This window comes from Lycorma delicatula, chromosome 8 (genome assembly GCF_047948215.1).
Source record: "Lycorma delicatula isolate Av1 chromosome 8, ASM4794821v1, whole genome shotgun sequence".
NCBI classification, from domain to species: Eukaryota; Metazoa; Arthropoda; class Insecta; order Hemiptera; family Fulgoridae; genus Lycorma; species Lycorma delicatula.
In genome coordinates, this window is record NC_134462.1 from 32,125,005 (window position 1) to 32,145,811 (window position 20,807).

General features: G+C 29.1%; 1 protein-coding gene across 1 annotated transcript in view; it reads left to right on the forward strand.

The window, feature by feature from the left end:
* The window catches only part of apolpp (retinoid- and fatty-acid binding glycoprotein apolipophorin), a 149,676-nt gene extending 129,700 nt beyond the window's left edge, over window positions 1-19,976 (forward strand). Inside the window, exons 45-54 of the mRNA XM_075373975.1 lie at window positions 112-345; window positions 717-850; window positions 4,068-4,228; window positions 7,836-8,019; window positions 10,394-10,593; window positions 11,582-11,700; window positions 14,782-14,914; window positions 17,204-17,316; window positions 18,025-18,228; window positions 19,278-19,976. Coding sequence (XP_075230090.1) covers window positions 112-345; window positions 717-850; window positions 4,068-4,228; window positions 7,836-8,019; window positions 10,394-10,593; window positions 11,582-11,700; window positions 14,782-14,914; window positions 17,204-17,316; window positions 18,025-18,228; window positions 19,278-19,304 — 1,509 coding nt within the window. The 3' untranslated portion in view covers window positions 19,305-19,976. The remainder of the gene's footprint in view (window positions 1-111; window positions 346-716; window positions 851-4,067; window positions 4,229-7,835; window positions 8,020-10,393; window positions 10,594-11,581; window positions 11,701-14,781; window positions 14,915-17,203; window positions 17,317-18,024; window positions 18,229-19,277) is intronic.
* The last annotated feature ends 831 nt before the right edge of the window (window positions 19,977-20,807 follow it).

Genomic DNA, 20,807 nt, shown 5'->3' on the forward strand with positions numbered 1-20,807 from the left:
GTTCATTTTATGAAAATATGTATTTTTTCTTTAAATGGAGAGATTTACAGATATTGAAATATATAATTTTATTCTTTTACAGTTTAATAATAATTTCTTATTTTATTTCAGGTCCATGTTAATGGTGCACCAAGTGAATTCCCAGTATCATTAGATGAGCTGAAAGCTTGGCGACGATATCCAACAGTTAATGCTTTTTCAAAGGCTGGAATCTTAATACATTGTACAACTAATTTAGATTTTTGTACATTCCGTGTCTCAGGATTTTACTTTGGTAAAACACGAGGTCTCTTGGGTACAATTAATAATGAACCATACAATGATCTTACACTGCCCAATGGAAAGGTAATTTCATAATATTATTATACCATACCAGGTTTTATCATGTGATGTTTATTTTTTTTTGAAATCAATTCACATAAAATTTTTTTAAATAAAATTGGAACATTGGATATAGTACTGTATGCTGTTAGCATATTTTAATGGCTAATAAAAAAGGCACTTTTTTCAATGCCAAGCAAAATCATACATAAAAAAATCTATAATAAACTGCTTATTATACTACTTATCTTTATTTTTTTTAAATAAAAAGAAGTATTAATTGTAAAAATAATGTGTTATTTATATTTAGACAAAATGAATTAATTTTATGAAAATCACGTCCATTTAATTTGAGGTTAAGTCTGTTTTTATCTAATAATTTTATTTTTTTATAGGTTGCATCAACTCCTACTGAATGTGCTAATGCTTACAAATTAAGTTCATGTGGTGATGTTGCTGCTACTCCAGAAACGCACGCACATCAAACTAGTTATTGTACTGGCTTTTTCTCAAGTGAATCAGTGTTCAAGTATGTTCATTTTTTCTTAATCTTATCCTGCATTTCCCCTTAATATTCTAAAATACAGTGTAACCATTAATCTGGGCTTAGTTTAGATTAACATAATCATTTGTCTTGTTGGGAACTTGTTAGATTAGACTTAGTACATTAGTGTGGTATAAGCCAGTTAGTTGTATGACAATTCTAACCAAATTTGAGGAAAGAATAACATCATAAGTGCTATATGCATCATTTAATTATTAAAAGCAAATGTGACATCATTGGGGAGTGAAAAATGCATTTTCTGAAAATGACTCATTTGCTTCTGTGTATAAGTTCTGTTGCTATAAGTTTAATTGAAAAAAAAATTAGATGAATTATGGTTAATCTGGAGTAAATGCAATTCCATCAAGTCAAAACCAATTATTAAATTTCTGTATAATTTTTCTCGTCTGTGATTTATGACAAATAAAGGTTCTAAATACATTTTCCTATTCCAATTAGTCTCTTCTTATTCTTCTCATGTAATTCTTCTTTCACTTCATCTGTTACTCTATATTATCGCACAAAAAATAATCCTTTAATTTTGAGTATGATGTCATGAAATGTTTAGCTGTATTTTTTTACAAATTTGACATCAGCCTCATCTAAGACAAATGTCCACATTACATTTATCTTATACACCTTTCTCTTATCTTGTCAGCAAAAAATGAAATTTCAGCCAGTTAGATTTTTTAGTATTTAAAAAACAACAAACATTCATCCACATCAGTGGCATGATTGATATTGTTCTTTACTGTACTATAAAAAATTAATAAATGCACACAATGACTCAACAGCCATTGCAAATATGGCTGTGGATAGTTGCAGTGTTAACTTTGAAGAGTTCAAGTCACTCACCTGCATGGGCCACACATGCAAATAGTGCATGTGTAATAGTTATATTTTTAAAATGTTACTTCTTACTCTGGAGAACATAACAGTAATGGTAGCTATAACGCATTCTTTTTTATCTCCTTTCTTCTGTCTATACATGTTCTTTCTATTTCTTTTAAAGTATATATATCTGCGACATAAGAGTTTTACATACTTTCATAAATTTTTAAAGAATGTTATAGATTAACAGAAATTTAAAAACAGAATTTTATAGATGTTTATGTTTTTATAAAACTCTTGATGTGATTGAACACCTATCTAACACCACTTATAAGTACATAATTAAATTTAAATTGAACTGAATGTTTTTGGTTATGAAGTCAACATGAACAGTTACTGTAGAAGGCACATGAATACTTACTGGTTATGAGATCTTTAATACATTGCTTATCTCATAGCTTAAAAGCTTTATTATTAACATGCAGTTCTATATATTCATCTAATTCATCACTATTTACAATAAAATTATATATTTCATGGTTTAATTGTAATTTGAGTTTAATTGATGATTCTATCTCATCTTGAACAGATAAATTGTATAGACAATGTATACAAGAATAAATGTGTAACTAACTATAGCTGGTCTTACAACCTGCAAAACTGTATTAAAAAGTTATGTAATGATGGAAAGTCAGAAATTAAGGTTCTGAATTTTTGTATTAATTTATAAAAATAATTTATTTTTATTGAAATATTTACATATTTGAAAAAGGTATATCCTTATATTTTTTTCCATCATAGACGGCTATTGTGTATTAATATGCTTCTCTAAGGTAGAAAATCATGAAACAGAACCCTCCTAGTAAAAAATGTGATCACATTGTTACTAATTTCATATTAAGCATTTGACATTGCATTTTTACTAGAATTGATTGCTAAAAATAGAAATGGTTTTTCATTACTAGAAAGAGATAGAAATCTGAAGCTACAAATGAAGGCTCTAAAATGTTTGCTAAAGAATTTTCTAGCCACTGGTTCCCAAAATATTTACTTCCCATGAGTACATTGTCATGCAATAGAACCTTTACGTTATTTTTACACGGACTTGAATACTAGATCGTGGATACCGGTGTTCTTTGGTGGTTGGGTTTCAATTAACCTCACATCTCAGGAATGGTCGAACTGAGAATGTACAAGACTACACTTCATTTACAATCATACATATCGTCCTCATTCATCCTCTGGAGAATTATCTAAACGGTAGTTACCGGAGGCTAAACAGGAAAAAGAGAGCAGAGAACCTTTACATGATTTTGTTTTGGGGCCTGTTACATAGAACAGCATTCCAGTTTCTTGAAGGTGACTTGATAAAACTATATAGCATTAACTGTTAAGTTATGAAGTTAGAAATCCAACAAAGCAAATCATGTGTGTCCCAAAATATACCTATAATTTTCTCACAGACTGTAATAAATTTTCACTGTAAATGACCGTAAATTTAGACTGTAAATGGACCGAACATTTTTCTCAGAATAGTAATGGAAACTCATGTTTCATCCCCAGTAATTATTTATTATAAGAAATCATGTTCATTAAATGAGATCCTAAGGGCAAATTTGTATGCTATTCCTTATGATCTTGTATCAGTTGCTGAGCGACCCATTTTGGCATGTTTATTACTAGCCTAAACAGTCATGAACAATGTTTCAGATTGTCCCATGAATAAGTTTAGGTTTATCTTTAAAATTTGTTAAATTTTAAAGTGATGTCTAAGTAAACTTTTTCAATTCCTGCAATTGAAAAGAGAAAAGTATCCTCTCTTTGTTCATCAATCAAAGTATGTTTACTCCATAAATTCACTACAACATTTTCATGCAAGGAGCACAGCATATATACTTTAAAGCCATAATTTTATGACTTTATATTCAAGTTTATGGTAAATTTCAGTGGGTTTTGCCATTTATACCGACACATGATCATTTTTTCCCATCTTTGTTAAGAGAGATTATTATATTAATTGTTGAAATGCCCTAGTTTTTGTGAAAAGTGGATTTTGGGCTTGATTAATGGTTCTACGTAGCAGTCAAAGTTTGAACTTCAAGCGAGTCAAGAATGACCTTGCCATGTGTTATACATTGGCAATTATACTGGAATCATATTTTCTGCCTTTCCATAGTTGTTCAATCATGTTGTCGTTGTAAATAAGAAAGCAGGTCAAGAGGAAGCTTTTGTGTAAATAGCAATATAATTTATTTTATTTTTTTATTTTGATTAACTTACTATTAAAGGTAAATTAGTTATCTTTTTTTTTATGTAACATATTCTGTCTTTATATAAACTATTCTGAATGTAAACTATTGTTTTTGTTTAGGACATGCTATCCATTTGTTAACCCATTCCATTATCGTCATGCTTGTAATATTCTTGCTGCTGAAGCAACTGACAAGAAAGCAATTGCCTGTAAAGTAGCAAATGCCTATTATGCTGCTTGTGGAAATAGTGATGTTTCAGTTTCTGTGCCAAGTGAATGCAGTAAGTATTTTTTATTGGAAAAATTACTGTTGAATTTAACAAGTTAACTCAATAATTATTTTACATTTATTTAAATTATATCTTTGTATTGCAACACATGTGTCTGCATATAAATTACTGTACATAAGTAGTAAAAAAAAATTATTCCTTTATCTACTATTGAGCCAGGCTTATATTGGAGCTTTCTGGTCAGCTGTAGAGTACCAATATATAAAACTATTGTCTGGTGTAATGTTAGATAATAGTTTTTTTTTTTGTAAGATAGTGACTTGTACCTTCAGGACATTTTGTAAATATGTTCCTGTATTAAGCAGCTCTGAAACAGTACTTTTTTAATACAATGAGTACCTGGGAGGGACAGTAAAGAAATTTAACCAAAAAGTATATAATTTTTATTTTTAGTATTGAATAATACTGGCTATAAACCACCTTTTGGAAATTTATGTTTATCCATAAATTATTTTTTCAACTGATAAACTTAGTAATATACAGGGTGCCCATATAAAACGCAACCCATCAATCACTCATCCATGAAATTTCAAAAGTCAAGCTTACTTCCCTACTCGTTACTGAAATGGACTCGTCCAACATCTGAACATCGCGGCGACGCAGTAGAACACTACCGATAGTAACAACAATGCAATCACAACGTTCAGTGTATTGCTAGAGACAAAATGGTGTTTTCGCTAGATGAATGTGTTTTCATTGTTGAGTCGTACTTCAGTACGAAATCAGTAGTTGCAGTGCAAGATTTGTTTCGCCATAAGTACCCAGATAAACCAGCTTCTAACAAAACATCAGTATTAAGGTTAGTTGAAAAATTTAGAGAGACTGGTTCTGTTAATAACAAGGAACACAAAAGATCTGCGTCAGTGTTGAATACAGATACAGTCACTGAAATCAAAGACCGATTACTCACCTCCCCAAATAAATCGATCAGACATTTTTCTGCTGAAATTAATTTGTCGAAATCAACCGTTCATCGAGGGACCAAACAATTACAATTACGACCTTATCGCATTCAAACGGTTCATCAACTTCTTAAGCCCGATAAAGAAAAACGGCTACAGTATTGTCAATGGTTCCATTGCTTTCTGCGTGAGGGAATTAATGTTATGGATTCGTTATTTTTCACAGATGAAGCACGGTTTCATTTGGATGGCTACGTATACAGCCAAAACAATCGAATTTGGAGTGCTGAAAATCCCCACGTTTATCACGAAAAACAATTACACCCGCAGAAGTTGGGCGTGTGGTGCACGATATCGTGGAAGAAACTAATCGGTCTTATTTTTTTCAAGTACACCATTAATGCAGAACGATATCAGGATATTTTATTTCAGTTTATTGCACACTTGGAAGAAGAAGACAGACACTGCTGGCTACAACATGACGGTGCGACATTGCACTACGCAGGTTCAACTTCTGATTTCATTGAGGAACTCTTTGGTAATCATGTTATCAGTCGAGGCTTGTGGCCACCAAGATCTCCAGATTTGACTGCGGCGGATTTTTTTCTATGGGTTACCTCAAAGAAAAAGCCGCAAAAAACCACGAACACTTGAACAATCGAAAGTCAATATTGAACAAGCTGTATTAAATATCCAGCCACAAACTTTGAAAAAATTTGCAAGAAACGCTGTAAAAAGAATAGAAGCTTGTATTCAAGAAGATGGCGGCCACTTCCAACATTTACTCTTAATGTTAGGTAATGGATGGTAATAATAAAAATTACATTTACACATGCCTTTTTATTATTTCAATACCTGCCAATATAAGGTTGGGTTGCGTTTTATATGGAACACCCTGTAGTACGAGGTCTGTTCAGAAAATAACCAAACGTTTTTAATTACATGCCAATGGAGATATTTTGTGACGTGCAATAGGAAGTAATGTGTTCTGGATAAGCTCATCTGTAATACATGATTTTGGATTGTTGATAGCTCATTTAGTTTTTAAGTTATTGTTATTTGAGTTTTTGTAAGTGCAATTTTGAGGAGCAACGATACAACATAAAATTTTGCATGAAACTGGGGAAAACCTTCACAAAAACATTTCAATTTTTGAAACAAGCTGATGGAGATGATACTCTGGATTGTACACACACAATGTTACAAAAGGTTTTCATTATTTAAAAGTGGTCATCAGTCAATTGAAGATGACCCTCGAGCAGAAAGACCTTCGACTTGATGACTGACCTTCAACTGATGACCCAAATTCAGAAAATCAATGATCTGGTGATTGACTGTCAGAGAACTTGCAGAAAAGGTTAACATCTCAATTGGATCATGCCATGACATTTTGACTGAAAAACTGAACATGCATCGAATTGCAGCAAAGTTTGTTCCTTGTTTGATGACCAAACAGCAGAAAGAACATGTAGTGGACGCTTGTTGGCAACTTCTTTAATAAGCTGATGACGATGAAATATTTATGTAAATGATCAGAGGAGATGAAAGCTGGATTTACAGCTACGACATTGAGACAAAAGTTCAATCATCACAATGGATTGGCAAAAGATCTCCATGTCTCAAGAAAGCACATCAGTGTTGGTCTATAGTCAAAGTGATGCTCTCTTTTTTCAACTTTAATAAAATTGTGCATTTTCAATTTTTGCCTCAAGGTGAAACGGTGAACCATGCATACTACCAAGGTGTTTAACAACGATTACGAAGTTGTGGCGAGATAACTCATGGTTCCTTCACCACGATAATGCACCCGCACTCTCATCTTTGTTAGTTCATCAGTTTTGTGCCAAAAATCAGATGACTGTCCTCTCTTAAAATCAATGATGAAAGGATGGTATTTTGTGACTATTGATGACATTAAAGCAAATTCGCCATGGACCTTAAAGACCATTTCAAATGAAGTCATCCAGGACTGCTTTGCAAAGTGTAAACACCGCTGAGAAAAGTGTGTGAGTAGAGGAGGGGAGTACTTTGAAGGAGATAAGAACCAATAATCTGTAAAATTAATGATAAAAATTAATAAAGTAAAGTTTGATTATGTTCTATTTGTCATATATGATACAAACGGACACGCATGTCAAAAAAGGTTATGTTTTTTTATGTTAAAAAAAATCTTTCTTGTATGATTGGAAAGGTATAACTGCCAGAATAAATACATTTTTAGGTATCATATTAAATATATTACAACAAAATCCAAATACTAATTTGAAAAATTTTTTATTTGTACTTTTTTGTGAAGCTGGTTTCAAATGAATGCTTACTACCCATTCTCAGTTTTTGAAAATTTTCTAATGTTTGAGTATCAAAAGCCATGGCTAATGCAGAAATAAATTAGCGAAAGTAGAAATTAAGTTCTTAAACCATAAAAAGTTGGGTGACATATTATTATAATTAAAAACAGTAATTAAGAAATTAAAATTCCTTTAAGACATCAGTTTAGATTGGTGAAAGAATATTAAGTAATATTTCTTGAAAAATAAAATTAGTATAGTTGAATAAGGAGTGTGCAACAAGTATTAAAAAGAGACTTGCTAGAACTTCACTGAGATATAGATATTGATTAGAAAGAGTTAAAAATGAGAAAAATAAATTATAAACTTGAGGTTGTTCTTTTTATTGAGGTAATTCTTTTATTTTAGTTCAGTGTTCAGTTGATGGAAAGACACTAGAAGAGGGTGAAACAGCTACAGTTAAGACTCCAAATAAAAAAGCAGATATAGTATTAGTTGTTGAACAGGTTGAACAAAATGAAGATGTATTTAAATTGCTTGTTACACCACTTATTGGACAATTGACTAAGAATCTTGGTGCACAAGGAATAAAGTAAGTATTATATTTACCAGATTTTTATTTATTTTTTTTTTTTTTGTGTATGAAATAAATAGTTTTTTACACACAATAAACACTACAAACAAGTTTGTGTGTATGTTAATACAAACATATGTAAATTAAACACATTTTCAGAGATACTGCCTTCTTCAATTCCTTTTTCATATAACACTAAATTTTAAAATTACATGTGTGTCATCAAATTTGGTAGATAAAAAGCCATATTAGAGGGCTCCCTGGTTGTAACATGCCCAATGAGAAACATGGCAAGACTATTGATATAACTGGAATGACCTTATTCACCACACAGATGTTTTTCTCATGTTTTCAATGAAGATGACTAGTTTTTATAATACCATACTTGGATCAAAAATTATTTTTATTTGAAATTACTTTGTGATGGAAAACAAGAAAGATAAATGGAAATTTATTATTGAGTAAATTAATAGATTATATATTAAGTTTATACATTGAGATCTGGTTCTCCATTTAAAAAAAATATGAACACATTTCAGAAATATATAGGAATATTTAATTACTACATTCTATTAATGAATAATAATTTTATCAGTAAAAACATTATAAATTGTACTTTAATTAGTTAACAAAATATCAGAACTGAAATAAAAAACAATTTTTATAAATCTTCATTTTTTATTTACTTATTTACTTTCCTCTTTAGCCCTCAAAATTAAAAAAAAAAAAATGTTCACACAGTCTACATTTTTTCCACACAATTCCAATCACTTCCTGCAGTGTAAGGCTTTTATAGTACTGGTTTTTCACTACTAGAAGTCAGTTAATTCAACAATAATTCATGCTTATAGTAAACTTTAGTTCATTTAGGTATAAATGTTTACAGAAAATAGTGAGCCTTATGACTGACTATTTTTGCAAATATTGCATGCCTTAAGAATGGTTTGTATCTCATTATTTAAATTAGTTCCATAATGACATATTTGAACTTTTAATTACCGATTGATTACCTTTACTTTGCTGGCTATTTTCTTATTTTAAAATGCATTTCATGAATAGCTTTAGACAATTGTTAGTAAAGTTTATTTACAAACAATATTTTTAAATTTTTAGCAAGTTTTTCAAGCAGACAAATTGTATGAAATTTAAAAAATGTTCAAGTTTTCCATCCATTTAAATAATAAAAAGAGATTTAAAATAAAAAAGACAGTCTTATTACCAACTGACATACAGCTTGAATAACCGCTGTTAAATTGTTGAACATTATTCCTGTTAAAACATTTAACAAGGAAAATAAAGCATTTATTCTGTTTAAATCAATGTATTAGTATACCCAGATACTTTTGACATGTGATCTGTGATGGCAGTTTTAGTTGAAGTACTCATTTAAACCTTTATGAACAGGATTATTTTTTTATTCCATATATATTAAATTTTTCGGTTGGATGTACCCATGAAAATTATTGAATGAGTTAAAATATAAAATAAGCCCTAAGGCTTACTTTAGTGATTTTATTGGATGATATGCTGTCTGTGATGGCAGTTTTAGTTGAAGTACTCATTTAAACCTTTATGAACAGGATTATTTTTTTATTCCATATATATTAAATTTTTCGGTTGGATGTACCCATGAAAATTATTGAATGAGTTAAAATATAAAATAAGCCCTAAGGCTTACTTTAGTGATTTTATTGGATGATATGCTGAATAGTATCTAAGAGTATCAAATCAAAACGCTCTTTTTAATTTCTAAATGCTGGTGAGTATGAACTGAAGGAATTATAAAGTATATAATCATATATATATGCGCCAATCATCCACATATCATATGTTTAGAACTAGAAATACTTTTAAACTATAAAAAGGATTTACTTCTTTAAATTATACAAAAAATTTTCTAGTAAAAAATGTTCTAAAAGAAAACTTTTCATGAAAAAGTAGGAGACATAATTACAGATGTAATGCTGTAACAGTATTACATCTAAATCTGTGATGCAATAGAACGCATTACAATGAGGAAGCACTGAACATGGTCAAAGTCTTCTATAGAATTCGTAAAATTAAGCTATAAAACAAAGATATTTATAATAAATATATATACATAAACAGTATTTTGTTAATTTAAGAAAATGAATCACCAAATATCATAATACAGCAGAATTTCCTAATTGAGATGCATCGTTTGACCTTTAAATAATTTTCAAATTGGTCGTAGGTTTAATTATCAGTAAGGCTCTAGCATAATTTCACCTATTACTTTAGACTGAATAACAGAAATAAAAGTTTTGAACATTGTATATAAATGAGTGTGGTTTTGAATGAAAATTTACTATGTTATAACATAATCGATTGAGTTTTTATCTACATTTTAAAATTTCTTTTTTTTTTTAAGTGATGTTCACTTTTCACTCATTGGTTTTGGAGCACCTGGCATGAAATGGCCACAACATTACACTACTAATGGTAAAATAGATTTTAATGGAAAGAGTACAATATATTTCAGCAAAAAGGCTGCTCCAGCAACTCCTGAAAACTCAAATGATTTCATTGAAAAAATTAAATACTACAAACATCAATTTGACCTTGAAATAGGTAAGTTTTTTTACACCATAGTATATGAACTTATTTTAAAATCTCATCAAAATATATTTAGTTTGGTGGATTTCTTTAAGTGTAGTTTATACTGGGTGACACAGGAGAGTACTTAATTTATGAATGAACATTACACAGTTAATTTAAAACCAAACTTTATTATTTTTGCCATGAAATGTGTGTGAACTAATGACATTATTTTAGATTGACAAGACCTCTACATTTATTCGTGTGATAGTGCGATGTGCAGTATCCAAGTGTAATGTTACTGGTTCCTATTATTCTTTTTTTTTGAAGATTAAAATGTAACATTAATAGTGAATTCAAATTGTTACACGCAAATGATAAACACATTTTTCTGCCAGAACTACAAATGTTGAACTTGGAATAAGATGTGTGATTCCAACAAGATAAGACTACAACCCAGACCACCAGACAATCCATGAACATCCTTTTAGGATCATTTCCTGGTCATCTGATTTCCTGATTTGAAGATGTACTTTGACCTCCTTGATTCCCTGACCTCAGAATGTCTAACTCTCAGATATTTAAAGGAGCAAGTTTATGTCAATGAACCCTGTTTATTATATAAACTGAAGATAGCTATTTTATAGAGAGGTGCAGTAGATCACTCGTGAGACAGTCATTAGAACATGTATGGCAGAACTTCACCTCTCGACTTGAAAATTGCATTATGGAAGATGGACATCGTCTTCTATATGTGATTTTTTTCTACATAAGAAATGACATTCCTTCCCACTCCTATTCAAATCAAAGTAATAAAATTTGTTGTATAATCATCTATGTAATGTTCATTTAAAATGAGTAAATTCCCCTAAGACTCTGTATTTTACCCTTGTGCTTTATTATCAAGTCCTTATGATTAAATGTATGTTTTCTTTTGTTATTATACAAATTAAAATTAGAATGTTAAATTTTAATTATTGATAATATATTTTTATTTATTTATTACTTTTTTTATTTTTAGGTAATACCCAGAAAGTTATTGCATATACTGAGGCTTTCAATTATCCATTCCGTCCAGATGCAGCTAAAGCAGTCATTGGTGTACTTGGTGGTCCATGTGAAAGAGCTCCAGTGCCAATTGTAGGTTTCTTTATGTTTAATATATTAATGTGAAAGTTTGTCTGTTTGTTTGTTTGCAACAGCATCACACAAGAACCAACTAACCCTACTGCTTTTAAATTTTCATGATACATTTGTGTTATCCCAGGAAAGGTTTTTTAAGCCATAGGTTGAGGCCCTAGCCTTCTTGGGAGTGAAGTTGTAAATTAAAGATATTCACTAAAGAAACAGAACTTAATCCTTTTAGTAAATTATATTTCTGTCACCATGGCAACATAAGTATCTAATATCTATACGTATCTACAAGTATCTAATATCCATACTACTACAGTTAACTACTATTCTGTCTTTTGTAATTTAGTTTTTTCTCAAGTATTTGTAAAGTCTGTATATTTCCTTCTTCACCATTTCCTCTTCTCTTTTCTTTTAGGTAGATTTCATTTAGGTAGAAATCCTATTGAAAGAATGAAAGAAATAAGAATAAGAAATCCTATTGGGATAACCTATTGTAACGGGTATCATGATTCGATTTCCAGAAAATTTTCACATCACCCAGACCCTAAAACCACCGTCAGTTTAAAAGTTTATAAATATATTTCACTTTCTTGTGGACATGGTAATTGCTGTAATTTTCCGCCAATCAGTTTCAAATTTATGCATAAAATATAACAACCCAGAATCTCAGTCAAGTTTGTTAATGGGCAAAATTGGACCATGGGGTTGGAAATGGGGAGCTTTTTCGAAAAAAGAAAGTATCACTAGAACTTTCTTATTAAATAAAATACCAAATTTGTTTAAGATTCCTGCTATTCTTTCAATAAAGGCCTAAAACTTATCTAAGTAAAGTTTTTTTATATCACTAATCATTGGCCCAAGGGGTAGAAAAAATTAAAAAAATAGGGTTTTGAAGACAAATAAATCATACCTCCCTTAATAGGCACACTATCAAATCTGTTTAAAGTGATCGTTAGTCCTCTAAACATTACCAAAAAGCTTTGTCTGAAACAATTTTTGATATGACCACCAACCCTTATGCCAAGGGATAACCAAAATGTTGCTGGAATTGTAAGAAGATGGGGCTTGTCGTATGCTTTTTTCCTGTTTAGCCTCCGATAATTACTGTTCAGGTATTACTTCAATTGACGAATGAGAATGATATGTATGAATGTAAATGAAGTGTAGCCTTGTACAGTTTCAGTTCGACCATTCCTGAGGTGTGTGGTTAATTGAAATCCAACTGCCAAAGAACACTGGTATTCACAATCTAGTATTCAAATCTATATAAAATCCTTTACTAGGACTTGTACGCTGGAATCCTTGACTTCCAAATCAGCTGATTTGGTAAGAGTATTCACCACTAGACCAACCCAGTGGGTTAAGTCATATGCTAAACACATGAAACTTTTTTCATATGCAACCATTGTCGTTTTGAGTAAATTTGAAGTTTTTCTTAACTTCAAGGTAGAAATATTTTTTTATCCCCTACTCAGCACCAGTGAAATCTACCTCCACCTTCTAGCATGCCAAAAGGGATTTTTTTTAACATAACATTCCCTTTCATTATTCATTTTTCTCCCTCTTTCCATGTAGTTTTTTCAATATTATCAATTGCATACCACTATATATTACCATAAACACATTTTAAATGTATATATTTAATATATAAATGTGGAAGTTTCGTATAACTATGAGATAACAAACACATAAGCAGTCCAGGGTGTGGAGCCCCCTGGCTAAATGGTTGGGCAAGTGAAGCGAGCCCTGACCGACTAGCATATTATAAATTATTGCATGTACATTTAATTTTTTAATCCAATAATAAACATGAAATTAATTTTTTTTTAATTTAATTTATAAAAGATGAATAATTAATTTATTTTCCCAAGAAATTACAGTGTCACAGTTATGTATAAGTACAGTTACAGTTATCTATAAACAATTAAATACTTCAATGAAAAATCCCAAGGCTGACTAGAATTTTAATTCATACTTTTCAGATGAAAGATATCTTTTACTCATTTGCTATTTTACTTTCACTGGCTCTTTCAACTGACACAGCAAATTAAAATAGTAAACTGAATTAACTCTGTAATGAACCTTCTGATCTTCAAGATACTTTCCTTATTCCAAAAGCTACAACCTTGACCTATCCTGATGAGTTTTAGGCTTAAATATCTTTATCTGTGGAGAACTCAAAGTGCTGCCACTATGCCACAAAAACTGCTGTTTGATTGCTGAGTCATAGTGTATAACCATGTTACATAAACAGTGACTAACCATTACAGAATATCTAGAAACTACTTAAATGCTTAAAAATCATCTTGAAATCTTTCTTGCTAGAATTCTAACATTTCAGTTTCTTTTACGTCCCCAAATGCATGAATTGTGAACTTAGCCATTAATTTAAAATATTTTTAGATAAGATTCATTATCTAGCAGAATCAATTTATTATATATAACAATTTTTAAAGTTGATTCTCAGTTGTTGAAGACCACCCACATCTTTCTGCACTATAAACCTCAAAATCCCTATGCTGTTTAAAATACTATGTACGAAGTGATAATGCTAGTTTCAAAAAATAGTGTTTTAGTGATAGTAAATCACTTTATATGGCTTAATACAATGGAAAATTGCCATGTAGTTTTTGCATGACAAAATAATGAGGAATGCATGATTGCAATCCTTTTGAGGTTTTTCTGAAACTCTAAATACTTACTAACTTTTCTGAAGTATTATGAACTTAATGAGAGGCAAATGTTCAGCGACAGAAAATTCTGTACTTTTTGTTAATATAGTTTCATTAGATATCTAGGGGAAAACATAGTACTGCAATCCTACAAATTGGAACTTTATAATAAAAAAAGAGCCTTTATCCAACTACGGTGATAAAAATAAACTCAGATTTTAGGATATGAGTTAGGCTGAAAACTTGTCAGCCCTCCTCATAATGAAAAAATGTGTTTTAACAGTTTTTCATTTTATTAACAGTTTTTCATTTTATTAAAACCACATAATCTTTCCAAGTAATTTAAAGTAATATATTAGTTTTAAAAATAAATCCTCCTAATAGTTTTTTATTTACACATTTTTTTAAATTTTAGTTGCAGTATTCAAGATTGTTAAAAAACCTTGTTCATAAAGAAAAGACTGGTATACAGTTCCACCTCATCACACATCTTAATAATTTACAGCCAACTACTAAGGATGCTAAACATCATTTAACTGATATTGTTGGTAAGTTTTTAATAATAAATATGTAATATTGTGTAATTTTAATACAATACATTGTTTTGACACATTAATTACCACTTGGGTTACCAACGATGTGAAGTCAGTTCTTGTGAATTGTTTATAGTAGAGTTTAAGTATATATTATTACTATTATGTTTTAATTAGAAAATTATATTCATTTTTTTACATTTAATGATAAATGGTTATCAATCAATACCAATTTATTGGTATTGTTAAAACTTATATCGTTAATTACATTGTTTTGTTCTAAAAGATTAATTGCTTTTATATGAATTTTGTTCACTATAAAATTGTACTTAGCTGATCATGGATTTACCTTGTTGTGTTATTAACACACAAGGTAGTTAATAAAAAAATATACAGTTGGTATACATTTGACAAATATGAACTATAAATTTAAATAATCTTAAATTTATATGAATTTGACAAAATATATTTTCAGGATTTATGAATGTAGAATGTTTGTCATTTCTATTTAGTTGTTTGAAATAAAATTCAAGTAAATGTGGTGGATCATGTTCTTCATAGTGAAATGTTCAAAATTCTGGCAAATAAGACAATTTATTTGAACCTATAATTACTGTGATGTGATTATTGTTGTTATTATTTTATTACAATAAAAAATTCAGATGTTGAATGAAATCAAAATAACAGTCTTCATAAAAGAATAGTAGGGTTTTGAACGTGGATTAAATTAAAGCAAAAATACTTGCAGTTGATGTTTATTTATTGAATTTGACATCTCGGACAGTTTTCTTTACATAACTAACAAATTTTAATATGTGCACCATTAGTTGCTTGGCAGATGTCCAGTCAATACTCAGTTTCTGCTCATAGCTGAATTATCTTATCTTCTGTTATGGTTACAATTGCTTCATTAATCCTTTCCTTTAAGTGACATAGGTTTATTTATTTTTTGCAAATAAACATTGTTTTTATATATCTTAACAAGAAAAAATTGCATGGTGTCAGATCTGGACTTCTTGGAGGCCAGGGTATAGGTCTTTGCCAGCCTATTCATTGATATCCAAATCTTCAAAGCCTGGCTGACAAATGCATCATTAAAGTGTGGGGGTGCACCATCTAGCTGGAAATGAATTCTTTGTGTGTTTTAGAGTTCATAGTTGAAGGAAGAAGTAATTGTTTAACATATTGAGATAAACATTTCCATTAATAGTCTATTCAACAAAAAAAAAAAAAAAAAATGCCCAATTACACAATTTTTCATCACACCACACCAAACATTAACTTTTGGCATGTCACATAGTTTCTCAAAAATTACATGTGAGTTTTCAGATCCCTATATTAATGAATTGTGTCTGCTAGCACATCCATTAATATGGAATGTTTCTTCATCTGTAAATATTATATCGTCAAAAAATGATTCATCTTCATTAATTATGTGGAAAATTTCAACCGTGAAATTGAAATGTTTTCTCCATTATCAGGTTTCAATTCCTGCAGTAGCTGGATTTTATATGCATGTTAATTTAAACTTTTGTGTAAAACTTTGTGAATTGTTGTTTTTTTAATATCTAACTAGAGGATTTGACAAGAGATGAATTTGTTAGGACTGATTATAGATTGTCTAATTTGTTCAACAGATTCACCTGATACCTGTGGTCTGCCAGTTGATTTTTCATTGAGAACAGATGTAGTTTCTTCAAACTGTTTGAACAAATGGTCTTATATTATTTTTATGCGGTGGCTCTTTCCCATTTTCATGTTAAAATACACATTGAATTAAAATTACATTCTTTAATTCAGCCTGCCCAAAAAAAAACACTGCCTTTTCTTGAACAGTGGAGTTATAGTAACAAACTAAACAGGGCTTCCAACATAACTTTTCAAAATTCCCCTATTGCCTTGATCTGAATTACAGAAACCCCACCACTCTTTCATGAAGATACTGAATATATAGCTAGGACACTTTTTATATTATGCTTCATATATTTATTTAATAAAGATGAGTTCTCTGTTATCACGTTATTTATTTGTTTATTAATTTTTTTTTCTGCTCTTGAAACATTATATTTTCAAGGCTTAAGATGGCAGTCAATATGGCATGGTAGGCAAAATACAAAGTAATATTGCTAATGACTTATCTAGTCTGCAGAATTTATATTTATTTTTTTAAAATTTAGCTAGTACCTAAGTTTTGAAATAAACTTAGGTAAATTGAAATAAAGTTGTGAAAGGACATTTTACAAACTTAGTTATTGAACCTTCTGTTACTCAAGTCTAAAATAATTTTTTTTAAAATTGTTCTAGGTTTCAACAAAGATGAGGTTTACACACTGAATAGTAGAAAGAAACCATCAGAAAGTTACAGCCCATCATCTATAACGTATGATTCTGACATCTGTGCCACAACTGTTACACTGGTAAGCACATTAATTACGTATTATAATTGCTAAAATGTTAATCAGATTATTCATTATACTTTTAGGAATGAAAATATATTTTTTCCTACAACTTACATAATTATGAAAAAAAATATGTAGTGTATGAAAAATTCAATGCGACCAGGATTCAAATCCAAAGCACTTACATTTCGCTAAGGGTCTACATTTAGAATTTAAAGAAATTTCTTGTGTTTTAAAAGTTTTGGTAAAATTTCTCTTATAATTTTTTTCTTGATATATGTATAAGACTTACTTTTTGCCAAAAGCATGATTTGTTTTAGTGTTAAATTATAGATTTCTCTACTGGTCGCAGAGCAAAGTGTTAATTCAATGTAAGTTCAAGATATAAACAGAAAGTTTCTTTCATATAACATAAATGAAAGATTTTTTCAAATTATATAGTCAACTGATCATTTGAACATTTTTGGCCATCATTGCTTAGTGATGGATTGTTGTAGTGTAATATTTTAATGTCACTTGATGTTATGACAATTATTTTCCCATGAAAATTCAAAAAACCTGGCTGTAAAACTTGCAATAAAAGTATCTCTGCAATTATTAATAAAGAATTTATCAATAAAATTCTCTGATAGTATATTTAAATAAATCACATAATATTAAACTGACCTTAATTTTTTTGTTTATTTATCTGGCACTTTGCTTATTGATTTATTTTTATTTTTTCAGGCTGATGGTGTTGTTTTCAATGCTGCCAACTTTGTTAATGGAAAAACAGATGCTAAAAAGCATTTCATTCATGATGTATCAACTATTTTAACTGAAAATTTAGCTGGAAAACAACAAACACTTGAGTGTACATGTGTTGAAAGTGAAGGTTTACCTAAGACTGATTGTTTTGTTGAAGATACAAGTGAAAGAGAAATCCTTCAGGTAAGCTTGTTAAATTATTTTCTTGTGTGTATGGGGGGGTCTGTATGAGTAGGCAAGTACATTTGTTTTTAATTGTTGTTTTGGGAAAAGAGCCACATAAAAATTGTGTGTAATGTTTACTTTTAGTAATAAATTCATTAAAACTGTATTTATTGAATTTTTTTGCAAAGCTTATTGTGTGATTATTATGTATTTGAAATTTTACATTTATTATCTTAAAAATAATTATTTTTGATTAAATGATTTTTTATAAAATTATATCAGAAAATAAAATGAGAATTTTTTTTGTCTTAAACTGAAAATGGAATGTATAAAATCTTATACTAATATTTAAAATAATATAGGGAATAGATTTCATTTATTTATTAGATATATTTCTATTAAAATGAAAGAATAGATATGTAAATATATGATGCATGCATGACTGGACTGCATTGACAAAACCTATATAATAATTCAGTACAATTGTACCATTCTGTATACCACACACTCCTCCATGCAAGATCCAATTTTAAGAGGTAAAAAAAAAACCACGTTTTTTTTTTCAGATTGTTTCATCTGTTCTGATGGTTGATTATAAACATACAATTTTTGTAATATTTAAACATTTACTAAATACAGAAAAATATTATGCCACAAAAATATATATTAGGATGGATGAATAGCCACATAAATGCTGATATGCAATAGTAGTATTTTGTTCGTAGCTTCATGAAGAAAATAGTGGGAATCTACTTCTCTACGTACTTTTCCTGTCAGAGATTTGTTGAGAATATCTATGGGTCAAATCACTTAAAACTGTTATGATTATTGAACTTGATAAAAAATAATAATTTTTTTTTCCACTTTTCTGTTTAAAGTAATAATAATACATTGTATAGAAATTAACATTCTATTGAACTGTGGACATACTAAAACAATAGAGAATTTTGGAGGGTTAGAATAAAAGATTGAACATGAATAATGAACAATTAATATGTTCATTTTTCTCCTGTCTTTATTTATTATTTTTATATATTTTACTAATGTGCTTTGTTTTTTTGTTTCAGAAACAAGTGAAAGGAGTTAAAGGTTAATCAGAAGCATCTTTAGGATTTAACAGTATATAATTTTTTTAATTTAGGTTTATGTTAGTTATATTAATAAAATATTTTTACATGAACAATTATATATATATAAATAATTAAGATAGATATGTTTTTTATAATATAATTTATAAAAAATACATTTCTTTTCAGGTAATAATTAATCCTTGTAACTATCACCGACCATATTAGGTTAAAAACTGTCATTCTGTGCTATTAGTTAAAAATAACTTTACGATAAAAAATCATTTAAGTTAAATAAATTTACACTAATTAAATTAATGTTTTTTTTTTAAATAATTTTTTTATCTCTAATACATCATTACTCAGTTTTGGAATTATTTATTTATTTATGTTTTGTAAATTTAATGTGTGTATATGTATGTATGTAGATTTACTAATCGCTTTTATTATTATTTTTTACATGAAGCACATGTGATGAATATTTTATAATATCCAGAATAATATTTTTTTTATTGTTTTATCAGAGTACTTCAAATTTTAATTGTGTATATTTTTTTTTTAATTTTTAAAAGTAACCTAACAAATAGTGTAAAATATTTTATTAATAGCGTTAAATGTTGATGTATTGAATTGAAAAAAAAAAATATATATATAATAAATTATTTAAATAATATATTTTTATAATTTTTTAAACTTCAATTATTTTGCTTATTTTATTAAATCACCCATTAGGTAATATATCTTTTAAATTATAATACATAAATTACATAATTTTTTTAACAGCATGCTGTTACATAATTATTATTGATATTTGAACTGAAGCGTGATTACAAATTATTTTTATTACTGAAAAATATTCAAAGGACATGGATCTTATCTCCACAAAACTTCCATAACACTAGTATACTAAGTGTAAAAACCCTGACCAGATAAGGCATTGCCTTTAATTTAATATACAGTTTGTTACTAAAAGATGTGCATTTGTCAGATTAATAGTTTATCTGTACTGATCAGTGAAGCTTGGTGGAGAGTTGTTCTGTGGTATTTTCTTTTGTTCGCTTTAGTTCTCTTAGAAACATTTATGTAATGCAATGCATTAGTTGTATTATCAATTATTTTTTTGTTGAGTTAAAGTGGATTTATTTTCCAATAAATATGTGACTGCACTTAAATTTTGATATACTAATGTGTGTAACCTGGAATTCCAAATACTGCGTATTACTTACTTTTTTGTATATGTTGTTGGAAGACATATAAGGTTATAAACATGGCAGTCCAAAATTTTTATTATAGCCAATTGGGCTGATCTAGTAGTTAACTCATCATTGCAAATCAGCTGATTTTGAAGTCGAGAGTTCTAAGGTTCAAATCCTCGAGGCGATAGTTCTAGCAAGCTTAACCATTCTTGGTGTCATTGTTCCTCATACGCTATTATGTAATGATCCGACAGACTCTCTTCATCTAATATTCTCCAATTAATTAGAGTAGTTACATGATCTTCAGGGATGAAAGTCAAGTCAATTACCGAAC